General features: G+C 40.2%; 1 protein-coding gene across 3 annotated transcripts in view; it reads left to right on the top strand.

The window, feature by feature from the left end:
- Positions 1-16,024, top strand: part of LOC108244777 (disabled homolog 2-interacting protein) — an 84,329-nt gene that overhangs the window by 7,819 nt on the left and 60,486 nt on the right. Inside the window, exons 1-2 of one of the 3 annotated variants that reach the window (XM_037979642.1) lie at positions 986-1,716; positions 14,095-14,213. In XM_037979642.1, the coding sequence (XP_037835570.1) occupies positions 1,593-1,716; positions 14,095-14,213 (243 nt within the window). In that variant the 5' untranslated portion in view covers positions 986-1,592. Of the gene's footprint in view, positions 1-985; positions 1,717-14,094; positions 14,214-16,024 lie in introns of those variants that run through there. The other 2 variants (XM_017431245.3, XM_017431247.3) reach the window with 2 other exon arrangements.

Here is a 16,024-nt window from a genome sequence, read left to right as displayed (position 1 = left end):
TGCTGAACAACTTTAAGACTAAACACAAAACCCTATTCAGCAGATTCTAACCTGCAGTGAGTAAAATATGCCCCCCAAAACGGTAATGGAGTAGCAGAAAGAAAGTTTGCAGTGAGGAAGAGGAGCCGTAGCTTCTTCATCATCATACGGAGCTAACGGAGTTTTATTTTTTTTATTTTTATTTTTTTTTACGGAGCGGATGGAGCAATGACATATTTGGGACGGAGTTTGTTCAGCAAACGCGCTGCGGGTGACGTCACCGTTTCCGCGACAACGTTAGTGACGCATAAATTGCGCAACACATCTCGATAATGCAATTTGTCGCCAACGCTTTTCATTATCGAATTTTATCGATTTTATCGATTCGTTGTTGCAGCCCTAGTTCATGTGCTGCATTTTGACTGAAAATGCAAATTTTTTTCTAGTTTTGAAATAATTCTTATTAGGGCAAATGAACAAGTTATTGAGAGTGAAAAGCACAAGTTCAAGTTAACAAGCAGCCATATTTCCTGTACCCTACATCCAATTTCAGATTTCCAGCGGGATCCTAAAGCCCACTACAGTGTAACGTCTGAGAGCCCCTCCTGGGTTCACATGTGTTTCTAAGCTGTTGTGTTAAAGTTGCGACCTCTGCTCTCTGATTGGCTGTTCGACTTCCTTTACAACCTTTTTTTACTTTGCCACCTGCTTCTGATTGGCCGCCGGCCCCACATTGTTCCTGTCTGGCCTGGGGAGGGAAGTCAAAGTGGACGTGTTGTAAAACAAGAAAGGGAGACTGAAACAGGATCGGGAGCCAGTAGGACTCAGGGGTGGTGGAGTCAGACATGTTTCCAGCAGCAGATGACAGCAAGAAGCAGCTCATGTTTAGGAATCTGATCACTGTCTCGTGAACTCCAGTCTGCTGCAGCTCGGATTCATGTTTTCTCCACAGCCCACATTCCTCTCTTGTTGTTCTCAGTCATAGCATGCTGTCTTACCCCTCCTTGGTCTGTTTCCCTCAGAGTCACAGGAGGTTTTGACGGATGGAGCTGAGCTACAACATGCTGTAGTTCATTTCATTTTAAAGCAGACAGTAGTTTTTAAAAACCCAGGCTTAGTTTTCTGATGAAACAGATTGGGCTCTCTGAAGCTGGGGGTCGGTTAAACTGCCCCTGACATTTTTTTTTCCTGGTGCACTCTTGCACCAGGAACAGGAACAGCTTTCCTGTTCTTCAGGATACAAACTCATAGTTTTCCGGACATCATGCCTTTGGGATCTGATTGCAGGAAACTCTGAAGGAGCAGAGGGGGGGAGGTCAGTCAGAACTCCAAAAGCAGTCTGAGGGGTTGGGACTGGACTAGGGGCAGTGAACAGAAAGTTGAATCCTCTCTTTAATGGGCTCAGATTGGAGTGGATCTGACTCTTAACCCGGCCCATGAGGACTTGAAGTGGATGTGAATGTCTGCAGGGCAGGGAGGGAAGGGTAGGGTGGGTGTGGGAGACTTGTAGTAAACAGAGCTTGACTCTTTGAGAAGTCCACCTGCAGTTTATCTGAAGTGACACCTCAAAGAGAACCTGTTGACAAGTCCTGTTGGGGGTAAGGAGAGACAGCATGGCAGGGGTCGTCAGGAAGGGCTCTGGAAGACCCTCGTACTACTACAGGTTCCTGGGTAAATCCAGGCTGCAGCGCCAGAGGAGCCGGTCCCGCAGCCGGACCAGGACGTCTGCCAACAAGGGTAATAAATACTACAACTGCACAGCAAGGATACACTGCTCCAAATCTTTGTTTCTACTGGAAAAAAATACTTGGTCTTCGGATAGATTTAGTCTCATCTAACTCTGTCTAACTTTATATCTGGATAGATTTAGTCTAATGTTTTAGAAATGTGTTTGTTTGGATAATTTTAGTCCTGTCTAAGTCATTATAACTATTTGTGTAGATAGATTCAGTCGAGTGTAACTTTTTTTTAACTCTGTCTGTGTGGACAGATTTAGTCCAGTCTAACACTTTATGAATATGTATCTGTTTAAATAAATTTAGTCTAGTACAATTAAAAAAAAGGATGTATATGTTTGGATAGATTTAGTTTAGTTTAAGTTTTTATAACTTTGCATTTGTTTGGATGGATTCAGTCAGGTTAAGTCTTTAAAATTGTGTATCTGTCTGGCTAGATGTAGTCTGATCTAACTTTGAACAGCTCTATTGTTGGATAGTTTTAGTCCAGCCTAAGTTTTTTATAACTCTCCATCTGTTTGGATGAACACAGTCAGGTGTAGCTCTTCATATTTTCGTATCTGTTTGGGTAGATTTAGTCTTTTTTTTTTTGCTCTTCATAACTCTGTATTTGTTTGAATTGAGTTAGTCCAATCTAGCTCTTCATAAATATGTATCTGCTTGGATAAATTCAGTCAGGTATAACTCTTTATAAGCATGTATCTGTTTGAATAGCTTTTGTCTTGTTTAACACTTTACAACTCTGCAACTGCTATAAATATAATCCAGTTTAGGTCTTTATACTGCTAAATGCTGTATAACTCTGCATCTGTTTGGATGGATTTAACCTGGTTTAACTCTTTATACATATGTATTTGGTAGGATTTAGTCCGGTCTAACTCTGTAACTCTATTAGCTGAGATAACTTGGCTTTCTGACGCACACTCGATTTCTGCTTCTGTTTAGGAAGTTGCATTTATATACCAATCTGGACTATTTTTAAATCAACACAATGCAGAACAACGCAGAGTTCTCCTTTTTCTTCCTCTGTTTCTTCTTAGTAACGTAGTTATTACCCACCCGTAGCAGCAGCTGATTGCTGTTTCTGAGCTGTCTTAAACCACGAGTTTACAGTTCTGAGTGGCTGCGCACGGACTGATGTTGTTCTAAACCTCGCTCTGTCGGACTCTGACAGGTCTGAGTTTAGTAAAGACCTGCAGATCTCCGATCTGTTCAGACGGTACGGCTGAAAGCTACAAAGGCCTTAATGCTCCCGTGCTGTACCACTGTTCTGCGTTTGTTTGTTCCATTTCTCCCTGCCTCTCTGTGTTTGAACAGGCAGGGATGAGTCTGTCCTGGAGGCTTTGCAGATGTGGAGAGAGGTTTCTCTGAATCTTAACCCTATAGACTCCCCCCCCCACCCCCCCCATAAGTGACCTGCTGTAACTTGCCAACCAGGACATTGTGAAAGCTGTATTTGTGTTTTCCAGCTGAAACGATAAAAAGCGTCAGACTCCGGTTCCTTTTGATTGTCCGCTCTGCAGTCGGAGGCGGGCGGAGTAGTCATGAGAAAGAGAGCAGAACGCGACGGTGTCTGGTTCTTCGCCCTCATCAAAGGGCCGCTTTGAAGCAAACCCCACTCTATCACTCACTTGTCTAAAGAGCTGCCTTCATCTTCACAAAGGTTTCAGAGCAAGTTCTTCTCGCGCGGGCCTTCACCTGCAGGATAACAGGAACAAGAAGTGTTCAGAAAGAGAAGTTCCTCATTGTTCCGATAAAATAATTATAGTTTGTTTAGGTGTCATTAAATTTAAAGAAGTGTTACTTTGCTTTACATGTGAAGCTTCCCTGTTGTTGTTTTGGAAAGTAAAACTGTATTTAAAACGTTTCTCATTAATCCCAGAGGTTCAAAAACCGAGCACATTCACTCTGCTGCTGGTTTATCCTCCTCTGTGCAGCTCAATGTTTCTTCCATTCAGAAGAATAAATCTTAAAACTGCTGATAGGACACTCTTAGAGTAACAACTTTATTTATTGTGGCGTCGCTGGAATCCTCAGTCTTTAAAGGAGAATTTCCTTCAACAGTTGGTACGTCTCAATAAATGTTCATTTAAAAAAATAAATGTTTTAAATTTTATCATTTGACCCCTTTACTGGCTCTGTTCATAACAGTCTTTTCCATTGCTTTTTGTCTTGATATTGTTAAAACAGTTTCATTTTAGTTTCTAGAAAAACAGATTTTAATATATTATATATTCAACCATATCACAACTTTCTCAGAGGTATAATTCTGTCATTTCAGAAGTTTGACCTTTCTTTGTGATTTTATAACAGTTTGACGTTTTACATCCACATCACTCCAAATTTCCTCCATAACAGGCATATTTACGAGAACATTGCAGCCTCCACCGTGGCGTATATGATGTGTTGAGATGAGATCTGCGAGGTTCTACAGGATAACAGACAGTTTTCCTGAAGGGAGTAGATTGATCTGAGCTGTGTGTGAGTGTCAGTGTAAGGACAAGCTTTTTGGTTTCCTGTCTCTCCTGAACATCGGCCACAGGATCCCGTTCGTGCTCGTTTTTGTTTTCGCAGCCTGCTGGAAAATCTTGTGTCGCCCCCTCCCTCCTCCCCCACTCTCTGTGGATCTGTTTCCTCTTCTTTCCCACTCTTGGTGACTCTGACGTGCAGGGTTATCACAGACGGATTTTGCTTTGTGTGTTTTTGTAAGCAGAAATTTTTAGTCGTCAGACTGGAGGACTGACACAGCAGTTATTGGTCACTGACGAGCAGGAGAGCCTCGGTTTGAACAGAAAAAAAATAAAAAGGCCCTTTTTTTATCAATAAACTTTCCAAAGTTAAGTAAACAGGATAAGTATAAATATAATATTAATACTGTCATATCAGTTAATACTCATTTGATTTTGGTTGGTCAGTTCCTCATAAAAATCATGCTGTGTGAACGCTGACTCAGCATTCACTCTATTGTCCTGTATTGTTTTGTTTTTTTCTGTATGTTTGTTTGCAGTTCAACTACTTCTGCGTACTTGGTGCAATTTTAGCTATTCATATATCAAAACATTCAGCTCAATCTAGAGAGATGGGTGCTAAAACTTTTGTTTTTGTAAGTTATGCACTTCTCAAAGTATTTTCCTTTAATTAATTCCTTTAATAATTTTGTTATAGAAACTAATCAAGATTTTTATTTTCTATTACAAAACAAAAACAATGTTGTTTGAAATCTGCTTCAGACTGTTGGTCTTGTTATGCTACTTTTAGCTTTCAGCTAACCTTTTATAACTTTTAGCTTTTAGCTACTATTTTGATACTTTAGTATTTAGCTAGCTTTCTGCTACTTTTATGTTTTAGTCAGCCTTTTACTACATTTAGCTTTAAGATAGCCTTTTGATACTTTTAAAGTTTTAGCTCGGCTGTTGCAACTTTAAGCTTTTAGTTAGCCTTTTGTTACTTTAAATCTTTAGCTCGCCTTTTTTTGCTTTTAGCTTCTAATTATCTTTTAGTTAGCCTTTTGCTGATCTGAGCTTTAAACTAGTGTTTTGCTCCTTTTAGATTTTTTCTAGCATTTTGTTTATTTTGTCATTTAGGTAGGTTTTGCTCCTTTTAGCTTTAACTACTTAGTTTAAGCTTCTTCAGCGAAAGCAGCAAAGTCATTCAGCGCTCAGCGTTTGCTCTACATTTCTGCAGAAAATGCGATTTCTCGAGTTAGCCGTCTCATTTCATGTCACAGGAAGCAGAAATGCAAAACGCAGAGAGGCTAAATAAAAGTGTAAAGCTGTGAAGTAAAACCACCAGAAGGCCCATCATCTGAGTGGTTAACTTTCTGATCTTTGCCTCGTTTTCTGAGCTCAGCGTCTCTTCCTGTCAGTAAAATGAAGCACAGAGAAGAACCGTTTGATAGAATCCAAGTGAGCAGCCAGAAGAGTCCAATAACAGGGAGACAGGTGCACGCTAATCCCCCCTAATCCAAAGATATCAACTCAGATTACCTTCCACAGTCACACAACTGTTTCTGTCAACAGACTGCAAACTCATCAGCCATAACATTATGACCATTGGTCAGTTCTGCAGGCCCATTTTCATTTAGGATTTTTCCACAGCTCTCACCGGATTCCTCTTTAAGAAAAATAACCGCATACATTATTTTATTTTATTTTATTTTTTTACAGTAAAGAAAAAAGACATTTCCTCCAAAAACGTGGTTGCTGAGCTTTTTCTGTCTGTCGCTGGAACTTGACAAATATTATCAAGCAGGTTACAGTCATTTGTACAAATGAAATCAAAACAGTTACAGCAGATTATAGCCTCTGAACATTTTATCCTTTTTTGAGCACACCTCAAACCATTACAATTATACACACCTCCATGCATTGATAACTGCTATCTTCGTCTGGACCCCTCACTGATAAAATGCCCTCTTCTTCACCTGACTTTTAGCTTTATAATATAACTTGACGGTCCAGGCTTTAAACCTTAGAGGCGTGAACACCTGGTCCTGTATGCACTCTGCAGGGTGGGAGCTTCTCCAGCCACAAAATCCGTTCAGACCTAACTAACTGAAGCTAACTAAACTAGAAACTAAACTCTGAGACAATGAACTTTGAGACATTCTGCGTCTTGTAACTTTTTTTCCCTGACAAAACAAGTCTGTAAATATAGTTGAAAGTATGTGAATGAGTGAATCTTTATAAAAAATTCAGCCAAAATAAATTAAAGTTTATGTGAGCACAGAGAATGGGAAAGATAAAAACGTATATTAGCTAAAAGTGTATGGCAAGCAGATGCATCATATAATTGGTAAACAGGGTCTATGATTAAGATGTCCACAATTCAGCTCGACTGAGTCAAAATGATCATTTCAGCCATTTATCCTATCCACAATCAATATTTTAGATATCTTAAACTTAATTCTCATTTTAAGTAAAAATGAAGGAATGCCAGCAACAACATAAAGCACTTTCTTTGACTGTGACAAAGTAAAATAGGGTAATCTGCCATATATACCCAGTCTAGCAATTAAATGTTAAAAAGGCAACTTCCTCTAATACAGTTTCAGCTTTCGAGTCCTTGATAGGAAATTTTCACCAGTATAAATTTTAATATTGATAGCTCTCATTCCAGTTCTGATTTGTAAAAATGTTATTCTGACTAGAAAGAAATGTATTATTAATACATGAAAATGTAATCAGAGATAGTTGTGTGGTTTAATTATATGTTACAATAGCTTGGCATAAGCAAAGAGCAGATTACACTATAGTGACTTAAATATTATGCTATTTGACACACTCTTTGTTACCAGCAGGCTGTTACAAAGACAAAAGTTGTTCTGATTTTTTAGCTGGTTTATGACAAATATAAACAATAATGTAAATTACTAACCTTAAAATGGCTTTTTTTTTTACATTGAAAAGGTTGTTTTCAATTAGCTATCTGCTGAAAATGTGCTTGCATCATATTTAAAAATGGACTAAAACTAAAAAAAAACCAAAGCCCAGGAAACGACTGATTATAATTATTCTTAAAAACGTAAAGAAAGTCTGGCTGCTTGGCAACGACATAAAGGCAGGTGGCTGGTTGTCATAGCATTGTATCTCATACTGAGTCGGGGAACCACAAGAATCCTTTACTGTTCAGTTCATTGTTCACTTTTAACACCACTGTACAGAAGATTGGGGATAATATATCGCTTGATCAATGAAAGTCCTAAATGATCCTCTTAATTCAAAGTACGGACTGAAGCAGATCTCATGTGAACAGTTAGAAGTTGTAGGTTTACGCTCAGCAGATCTTCTACAGGCTCGACATGTGACATGTGGATGTGTCAACAACGGACTTGACATGATGTGCGTGTCTGCTAGTGATGTTATGGAAGTTTGAAGGAATGCAGCTCGCCCTCTACACAAACATTAACTTCCTTCTTCTTATCCCTCTGACTTCCCATAATGCACTGCTGACAGAGCCAAACGAAGCAGCGAGCAGAGCCTCACCACTGGAAGACAACGTTAGGAGGAGCTTCTCATACCTGTATACTTTACATTCGATTGTCGTTCAAACTTTCCTGTTAAGGATTATTATAGAAAGGCTTGAATTTATTTGCCTGTTCTGTTATCTAAACATGTCACGAATCATTGGGGTTCACCTGACTGTACATCTCAGACAGTTTTACAGATATTCAGCTAAAATTTGGCTTGGTAGCAGCTGAGATGGAACCCTACCTTTAAGCATAAGGCAGGAAGTCAATCTAAATCAAGATGGACACCACAGGTAATCAACCTTTGCCTACACAAAAATGGCTACGCCTTGTTAAATTTTCCGAATACTGAGCTAAAATTTAGTGTGGTAGCAGCTGAGTGTCATTCACAGCACATAAACAGATCACATACGATATTGCAATATGGCATGAAATTATTAATGTTATTTTCAAGGTTTCACCAAAATGCCTACAACTGTGTCCCTTCTCAGCATAAAATGATCTTAACCTGAGACTCTCTGGCATGAAAGGCAAGCTGCATTCCTTCAAGGAATGTCAAACTTTTAACTACTGAATGGCTTCAGCTCTCTGTCAGACAGTTGTCTGCTCTGCGTTTGCTGAAAGTAAAGTGACTGTTGACTATCTTTGCACTGCTGGTCTTTTTCCTTCACCTTCTCTTACTTCCTTGTGTCTCCAGGGAGACCGAGGAGCAGCTCTTTATCCCACCATCACCTCTGCACTGAGCAAATACCCTGTCCTAGAAAGAAAAGGTCCAGTGTTGTCTTTACAGCTCGGTGTTAACCATCGACTGTGGAAGAAATCTAGACATCCGAAGTTGATGCCCAAATTGGACCAGCTTTCCTGTAGGCTGGTTCCAATACATGTTTTAAGTTTTTTAAGGGGTTGACTTGTTGGTTCAAGTAGTTCCTACCTTGCTGCTGTATGTTCAAATATTCATTTTCTAATATGTTTAGATGTAATTATTTTGTGCTTAAAAGAAAGGTCATGTGACAACATGGGGAGTAGGTGTGACTTAAACCCACATATCTAGTGTGCAGACTCTGGTTCCAAAAATATAACATGGCAGATTTCGTAAACTGCGTCCTGCTGGCTTCAAAGATGTGATGCGAGGTCTAATATTATACAAACGATGGTGTAAACATGTTTTAGTCCCCGAGCACACAACAGGAAAACTCTATCAGCACATATGTTAGACCAGACTTGATGGAGCGGCGTGTGTTCTGCTGCTGCAAATCTGAATCTTTCTGCTCCTGCCTTTAGTTTCTCTGACAGATTCTATTTTCTCTGCGCTGTCATCCAGACGTCGTGTTGAGGGGGGGGGGAACAGCAAAGGATGCGTTTGTGAGCGAAGTCAGATGGTCTTCAGTAAACACAACTTGACAGCCTGTGATTTTCTCAGCACATTTCACTTTTTCCAAACAGAATATGTGTCTTTCTGTCACAACACAGAAGCACCCCGAGGGTCCAGACTCTCGCTGCTGCTCTCAGACTTTCCGTGCCCTGATTCTCTGCGCTGGTCAGACACAGAACTAATTCACGTGTTGTATTCAGACAAATGATGAGAGGCTGTGTGAAGGAGATAACGCTGCTGTTTGTGTTCACTGCAGAAGGACAAAAGGAGATATTTATTTCCCCTTTTGTCCCAACCTTCTCTGTCCATCCATCAGTGAGGGAAAAGGTGAAACAACAATCCCCCCCTCACCCCCACCTTCGCTGCACCATGGGGAAGATTTTCAGGCCTCTGCTGGTGTAAATTTCCACTACAAATCTTTAGAACTCACCACACTAACAGTGTTATATTGGACCACAGCAGGAAGTGGTTCCAGACAGACACCAATCAAAGTTCTGCACTGGTTCCCATCAAAAGGAAGGCAGCTGATGATCAGAGAGGAGGAATTAACCACCGACAAGTTTATTTCCCATCTGAGTTAATGAAGACTAATAAAACAAAGTAAATGTTCCAGATGGAAAAAAAAGAAACAAAAAAAATGACTGGTTTGACTCTGTTCATAAGCAGCTGTTTCGGGGGCTCTGAAAACCCCACAGAGTTTTTAACGGAACAGTTAGAAATTACCGAATACTTAAAATGATGTTCCTTAGCATCAGCAGGACGATTTCTTGAATCTATAGTCTTTAGAATCATGTCATGAAGACAGTCAATGTTGAAGGCTTTCTGGGGAGTTTTTGGCCTTTAATATAGGGATGGCAGAGATTTTATAATTTTTTTCTATTTATCTGCATCCTCCTCACTAAAACATGTTTTACTGAGGTCACGCTGCCCACAGTTACAGGATATCCCAGTGATTATCTCACTATGAAGGTAATATTACAACACATCAATGTTCCAGGAAAGGCAGGGATGAAGAAGGGCCTGTAAACAAACGAAGGAACTTTTAAAATGTCCAACAGGTCTCCACTTAGTAAGTTCTGTTTCATGTTGGTAAAACACAGTGTGTTTTAGTGACAGGTGTAAATGGCCTCAACCACATGGGACTGGCATTTGGTGAATATGCATAGGTCATTCGTTGTTTCAGCCTTGCGTTCACATGGAAGCAGTGTTTTAGGAGCCTCTAAAATATATTTATGGAAACCAGGTTCCAGAGCGTAAAAAATCTTGAAACACTGCCCTTGCATTTTCGTATTGACAGTCTAAATGCAACCTTTTGAAAACAATGATGTCATCGCCCTACCTCCTGCCTAACCTATGGCCCCACATGTGACAGACGAAACAACAATAATGACAGATTACATGTTTGCACTTGTGTAGCAGGCACCACTTGCTCAACTACAGCACACCCGTAATTTATTGTATAACTTCTTTGAACAGACAAGACAAAAAATGAAATTGCTTTGAATAGAGAAGAGCAATAAGAACTCCTATTATCATACCAAATAATATAAGGCCAAGAAATGGGAATAGTTTCAAAAAGCACTTGTGTATAAATCAATTAGCGTGATCTTTGAACACCATAAGGAACATTTTTCCCTCCAGCTAATCTCACTGGATACTGGGCCTGAAATCGTCCATTATGTCTACAGATTTTAGTCAGTAGTGTCTTAATTTGACATAATTAGAAGTTCCACTTTGTCATCAGTCCATAAAACGGATTCACTTTTTTCTCTTGGAATTTCCATCTTCATCTTTTTCTTCTTGAGTTTACAGTTTGGAGCGCCTCCTCCACGTCTTCTTTCCTGTCTTCTGGTGTCATGTTGTGGCGGCGTTACAGCGCCACACTCAGGCCTGGCATAGTTACTGCGGCATTCGGGTCATTTTCTGTGTTTCCGTGTGGATGAACGCACGTAAGGAAAGACAGTGTTGCCGTGTGGACAAGGCCACAGTTGCTACAGCAGACTGCCTCACTCAGCCTCCGAAATAGCTGCTCATGTTTTCATAGGGTTAGCGTTAGCATTAGCCTGTGTGACTAACTTTGACCCTGTGTGGATTCAATAAATTCAAATTTGTCAAGTTCATTGACGTTGTGTCTTGTATTCACTCCACCCTGGAAAACAACGGTTTAAACGAAGCTTTAAAGGACCAAAAACAAAATTAGACATTCATGCCCGTGACGAGTGGATGGAAACTTCTGACTATAGCTCTCTGAATCACAACAGAAGGAAGACAGCTTTTTTAGACGGTCTTAATGGTCCGACGTTTAATCGGCTAATAGTTGTGCAGCTCTTAGAGAAATATTTCCACTTCCTTTGAACAGAATATTGAGTTTCTGTATTAAATCTGAAACAGCAGGAGTTCAGTACAGATTTGCATGAAGATCGTTGGCCTGCAGCATTTGGTCTCTGGTCTGTTCGAACCTCCCGCTGTTCCAATCTTCATACCTAATGGACAAAGGGAAAACTCAGCAGGGAGGTGAAAATTTTCATTAAACAGCCTTCAAAGTGTCCCTTTAAAGTCCATTTACCGATTCCATCTCTTCCAGACTGTTTCCACCTCTGCTGCGGAACACGAGACACGGATCAGTCGTCCAGACGATTCTCATCTGGGTCTGATCAATTCCACATCCAGGGTTCTGTTCACTGAGTGGGCCCGGACTGATTTACAGGATTTATTTGGAGCAGCTACTGAGGGAGTTTCAGGGAATGTGTCGGGTTAGAGAGTGAAGGTCGTGATTCCTGAAGAGGAGATGATGAAGCAGAGACGAGGAAGGGATCTGACAGTTCAAACAATCCAAACCAGACGTCTCACGAACGTTACTGCGAGAACAGTATGAAGGAGAGCAACAGCTCTATATGAAGCCTTTTTAAAAGGACGTGAACGTTTCTACGACAACAGCTGTTGTTTATGGATGCTCTGATCCTTTGACATCCCAAACACACACACATTCACACACTCTGAGATATGAGACCCATCCCCATAAACAGGAAATGCTGCAGAGATCAGAGCCTTCATGTTGTTCAGACTAGCTCTGACGGTTTTTCCTCATGCGTCACATTAAAGTTTGCGTTTTTCTCGGAGTTTCTGGGAGTTTGTCTGCTGTCAGCAGTGACACACGTCACAGCAGCAGGTTAGACACGGCCAGGCTTTGCAGGCAGATGGTTGAAACATGTGCAGGGCTGCAGTGCAGTCCCACACTTGGCTGCGGAGTGGCGAGCGTGTTTGCTGTGGCAGCAGCTGGGCTCGAGCTGGGAGGTCTCTGTTACCCAACAACGCCCAGAGGGGAAATTTTTTAAAGCTGAGTGTTAAAATTCACACCTCCGACTTCATTCATTCAGGGCAGATAATTACCTTTATCATTTTTATTTAGGAGGGTTTGATTCTCAGAGATTACATCTCTTGTTGCCATGGCAGCGGTGTTTGGATTAATTCCAAAAAGGAAAAACAAAAAAAGATTATTATTTATGTAAATATTGCACCATGACTTGAGATAGAGAGGGTTATTTTTGACCATATCAAATCCCTGCACCTGCCCTCCATTTTGACTCGGACACCCACATTGCCTTGAGTCTGGTTCCACAGATGTCTGTTTTCTCAAATTTTTTTATCCCAGTGAAATTTAAGACCAGACCCACAGGCTGAGGGCGGTTCCAATTTTTTAAATCTCTGCAGCATCAGAACCACCTGCGTTTTTTTTTTTTTTGTCAAGGCACATGTGGCTGAGCTCCATCAGCAGGAAGTCCTGGTTCCTGATTGTTCAACCTGAAACAGAACATCTAACACACTGACCTTCCTGCTCTACATGCAAACATCATCTGAGACAGACACACACAGATCTATAGTTCACAGATCCATGGTTAGATGCAGAATCAGTGTTAGGATTCACTAAACACTTGTTTTTGCTTCAGAATTTCACTGGCAGAAGTGTGATAAAAGGGTTACGTGCTGCTAAGACACCAGAGATAAAATAACTGATTCATTCTCACACAGCTCGGTGCTATTTTTACATTTCTTCACTGCCCAAAACTCTGTGTCACATACTCTTTGTTCTTTTATTTTAAAAGTAAGAAAGGATTTTTTTTTTGTGGCTCCAAGATAATTCCTATCTGTGAACCGAGCTGCCAGGTTAGGTTAGATGGAAGTCAGTTTGATTCCTCCTGAAGACATGACAGATGATGATCTGTGTGAGGGTTTGTGTGAGGGGGTCATCATGCAGAGATATCCGTGTTAAAGTTTTTACACTCCTGCACACTCTGCAGTCCTGATTTCATCATTTCTCACCGACTCATTTAAAGGATTTCAGTTCTCTCGAGTGATGCTGTGACCACACAAAGACCTTTAATGAGGAGAGATTATATCACCATCTCTGGCCTAGTTTCACACATTCGTTCCCGTTGGGCTTTTTTTTTCTGTTTAAATAAGACGTGAAAACTTTGGTGCGACCAGTTCAAACCGTGTTGTTTATCTGAACGGGCCCAGCAAACGGGGAATGACTGTCTGAAATCTGTGAAGACTTGCAGGCTTCATATCCCGAAACATTCCTCCTAAACATGTCCAGATCTGCTGGTTCGGTGCACGTGCACAAGCAGAAACCGCTGATAGTGATCTGAGTCAAAAAGTAGGGGCAGGAATAGAAAATAATATCTTTTTTATTGTTTTTTTTTTTTTTTTTACATCAAAACAACTATAGAGTATTAAAAAGATAATGAACAACAACACACTTTGACTAATATCAAAAAAGATGAAAGATATTTCACCTTCTGGTCACATTATCAGAGATAAAAAAAAAAACACATGTAAGCCCTTATTACCGCCTAATAGTGAGACTAACAATCCTCATAACTCTCAGAGTGTCCTTAAAACTGTTTGGCCTGAAAGCACCCTCTGAAACAGGCGCCAACAAAAGACCAGAACAATGCAGTTATAAGAATGGCCACAAAAAAGGGTTTATATTATTTTCAAGGGTTTTTTGAAACATAAAAATGTGTTTGTGTGTGCAGAGTCTCCTTCAGAGCGGACCGGACGCCGGCGCAGTATGCCAGGCTCTTCAGAAAAGACCACAGCCTCCGTGGAGGCAGCGTCCACCACTGCTGCACCGTTCAGAGTCACCGTGAGCACCGTAAGTTCTCTTTGAGCCATCGGCTGCCTTGTCCACCTTCGTCTCTTTGTCCTTAGTGAGTTGATGCTGATAGATGTGAGGTTAGATGGCCGACCTTGGGTTTGTCATTACCAGGTAGACTGATGGTTTCAGAAGGTCGGTACTGACATCCATGTGTTTTAAAAAGTGGTACTAAAAGAGATATGGTTTAAGAAGGCTAATGTTGACAGATTAATTGTTTCAAAAAGCTGGTAATGATAGATTTGTGGTTTAAAAACACTGGTAGATAAATCAATGCTTCATGAAGGTTGGTACTGACAGACACAGTTTATGATTTCAGGAACCCAGTTCTGTTAGATTCATAGTTTCATGAGACTGATACTGATAGGTCCATATTTAGGGAGACTGATAGTGAAGTGAAGTGAAGTAAGATTTATTTATATAGCACTTTTCAGCAACAAGGCGATCCAAAGCGCTTTACAACAGAAACAAAAACAGAATCCAATACAGCAGGTACATAATGAAACCCCCCCAAAAAAAACACATCAGTCATGTATAATCTAAATGAAATATAGGATAATCTAAATAAAATCATGAAACCAGACATATCTAAGCATGAGCTGAGACAGTCAAAATAGTAGCTAGAATAATCTAAATGAAATCATAATCAGATATAAAAATACAGAAGTCATGAACCAAAGTAAAATCATGAAACTAAACATATCTAAACATGAGCAAAACAGTAGCTAAAATAATCTAAATAAAATCATTATAAAGTTAAAGCTGAACTAAACAACAATTAGGAATCTAACAATCTAACAATGTATGAGCTAAGATCAACTAAACTAAACTAAATGTACAGGAAGGCTAAATAAGCTAAAACATGACAATGGTAAAACTAACGGTACCGAACTTTCTTAAAGTACCCCAGGCCTGCTAGACAGCCGACGTAAGAATTACTAACTAAGATAGGAAGGAGGGGGTGGAGTGAGAGAGATGACTCAGATAGGTCCATATTTAGGGAGACTGATAATGATTGGTCCATACTTTGAGGAGACTAATGAGGTGTCCAGATATAATGGTACTGATTTGAAACCATCTTACTTTACATATTTGATGTGTGCACACACAATACTGTTTGAAGAAGCACTCTGTTCTTTGTTACTTTTTATCATTCTGCATGTTTGAAAGGTTACAAAACGTGCACGTGCAGTCCCACACCTGTGCACACTAACGCACACCTGTTCAGTCGTCACTGACTGACTCGCCTGTCAGACCGGAACAAAAAGAGATCTTCTGTTTGTCGCCTCGCTGTTACGCTTCCTCCCATGTTTAATTCAGCGCATAAACAGTCTGATAACGGAGCAAGAAATCTGCCACGAGTCATCAGTTTGAAGTAATTAGCAATTAGCAGCATTTATTTTCATTAGTAACAGGTGAGACGAGAACAACCCAGAAATGACGTAAACACTCAGCATCAGGCCAGCGGAGCCACAAACTCTTGGTTTGTCATTAAAATATATTCTATTTAAACTTTTTAAACTTCATATTGCTCAGCTGACACATGTAAGAGCCAAGTCAGGGAGCTGAAGGATATTAGTGTCTCTGATAAATGGAAATAACAAAATTTGTTTCTGCACAGCAAATCCAGGAGGCCCAGATTAACACTGTCAGATTTGATTTCAACACTTTTAAAGTGTCTATATGGGTCCACACCAGAAAGTGTTAATTTAACTCTTTTTGGAGAGTTGGTACCTTAACTCTTATAAAGTGTCAAATATCAAATCTGCTGGAGTTAATAATTTAACACTTACTAACACTAATTCAGTGTT

Source organism: Kryptolebias marmoratus, linkage group LG14, assembly GCF_001649575.2.
Source record: "Kryptolebias marmoratus isolate JLee-2015 linkage group LG14, ASM164957v2, whole genome shotgun sequence".
Taxonomy (NCBI): domain Eukaryota; kingdom Metazoa; phylum Chordata; class Actinopteri; order Cyprinodontiformes; family Rivulidae; genus Kryptolebias; species Kryptolebias marmoratus.
The sequence above is the reverse complement of the archived record's forward strand: the minus strand, read 5'-3'. Positions and strand labels throughout refer to the sequence as shown.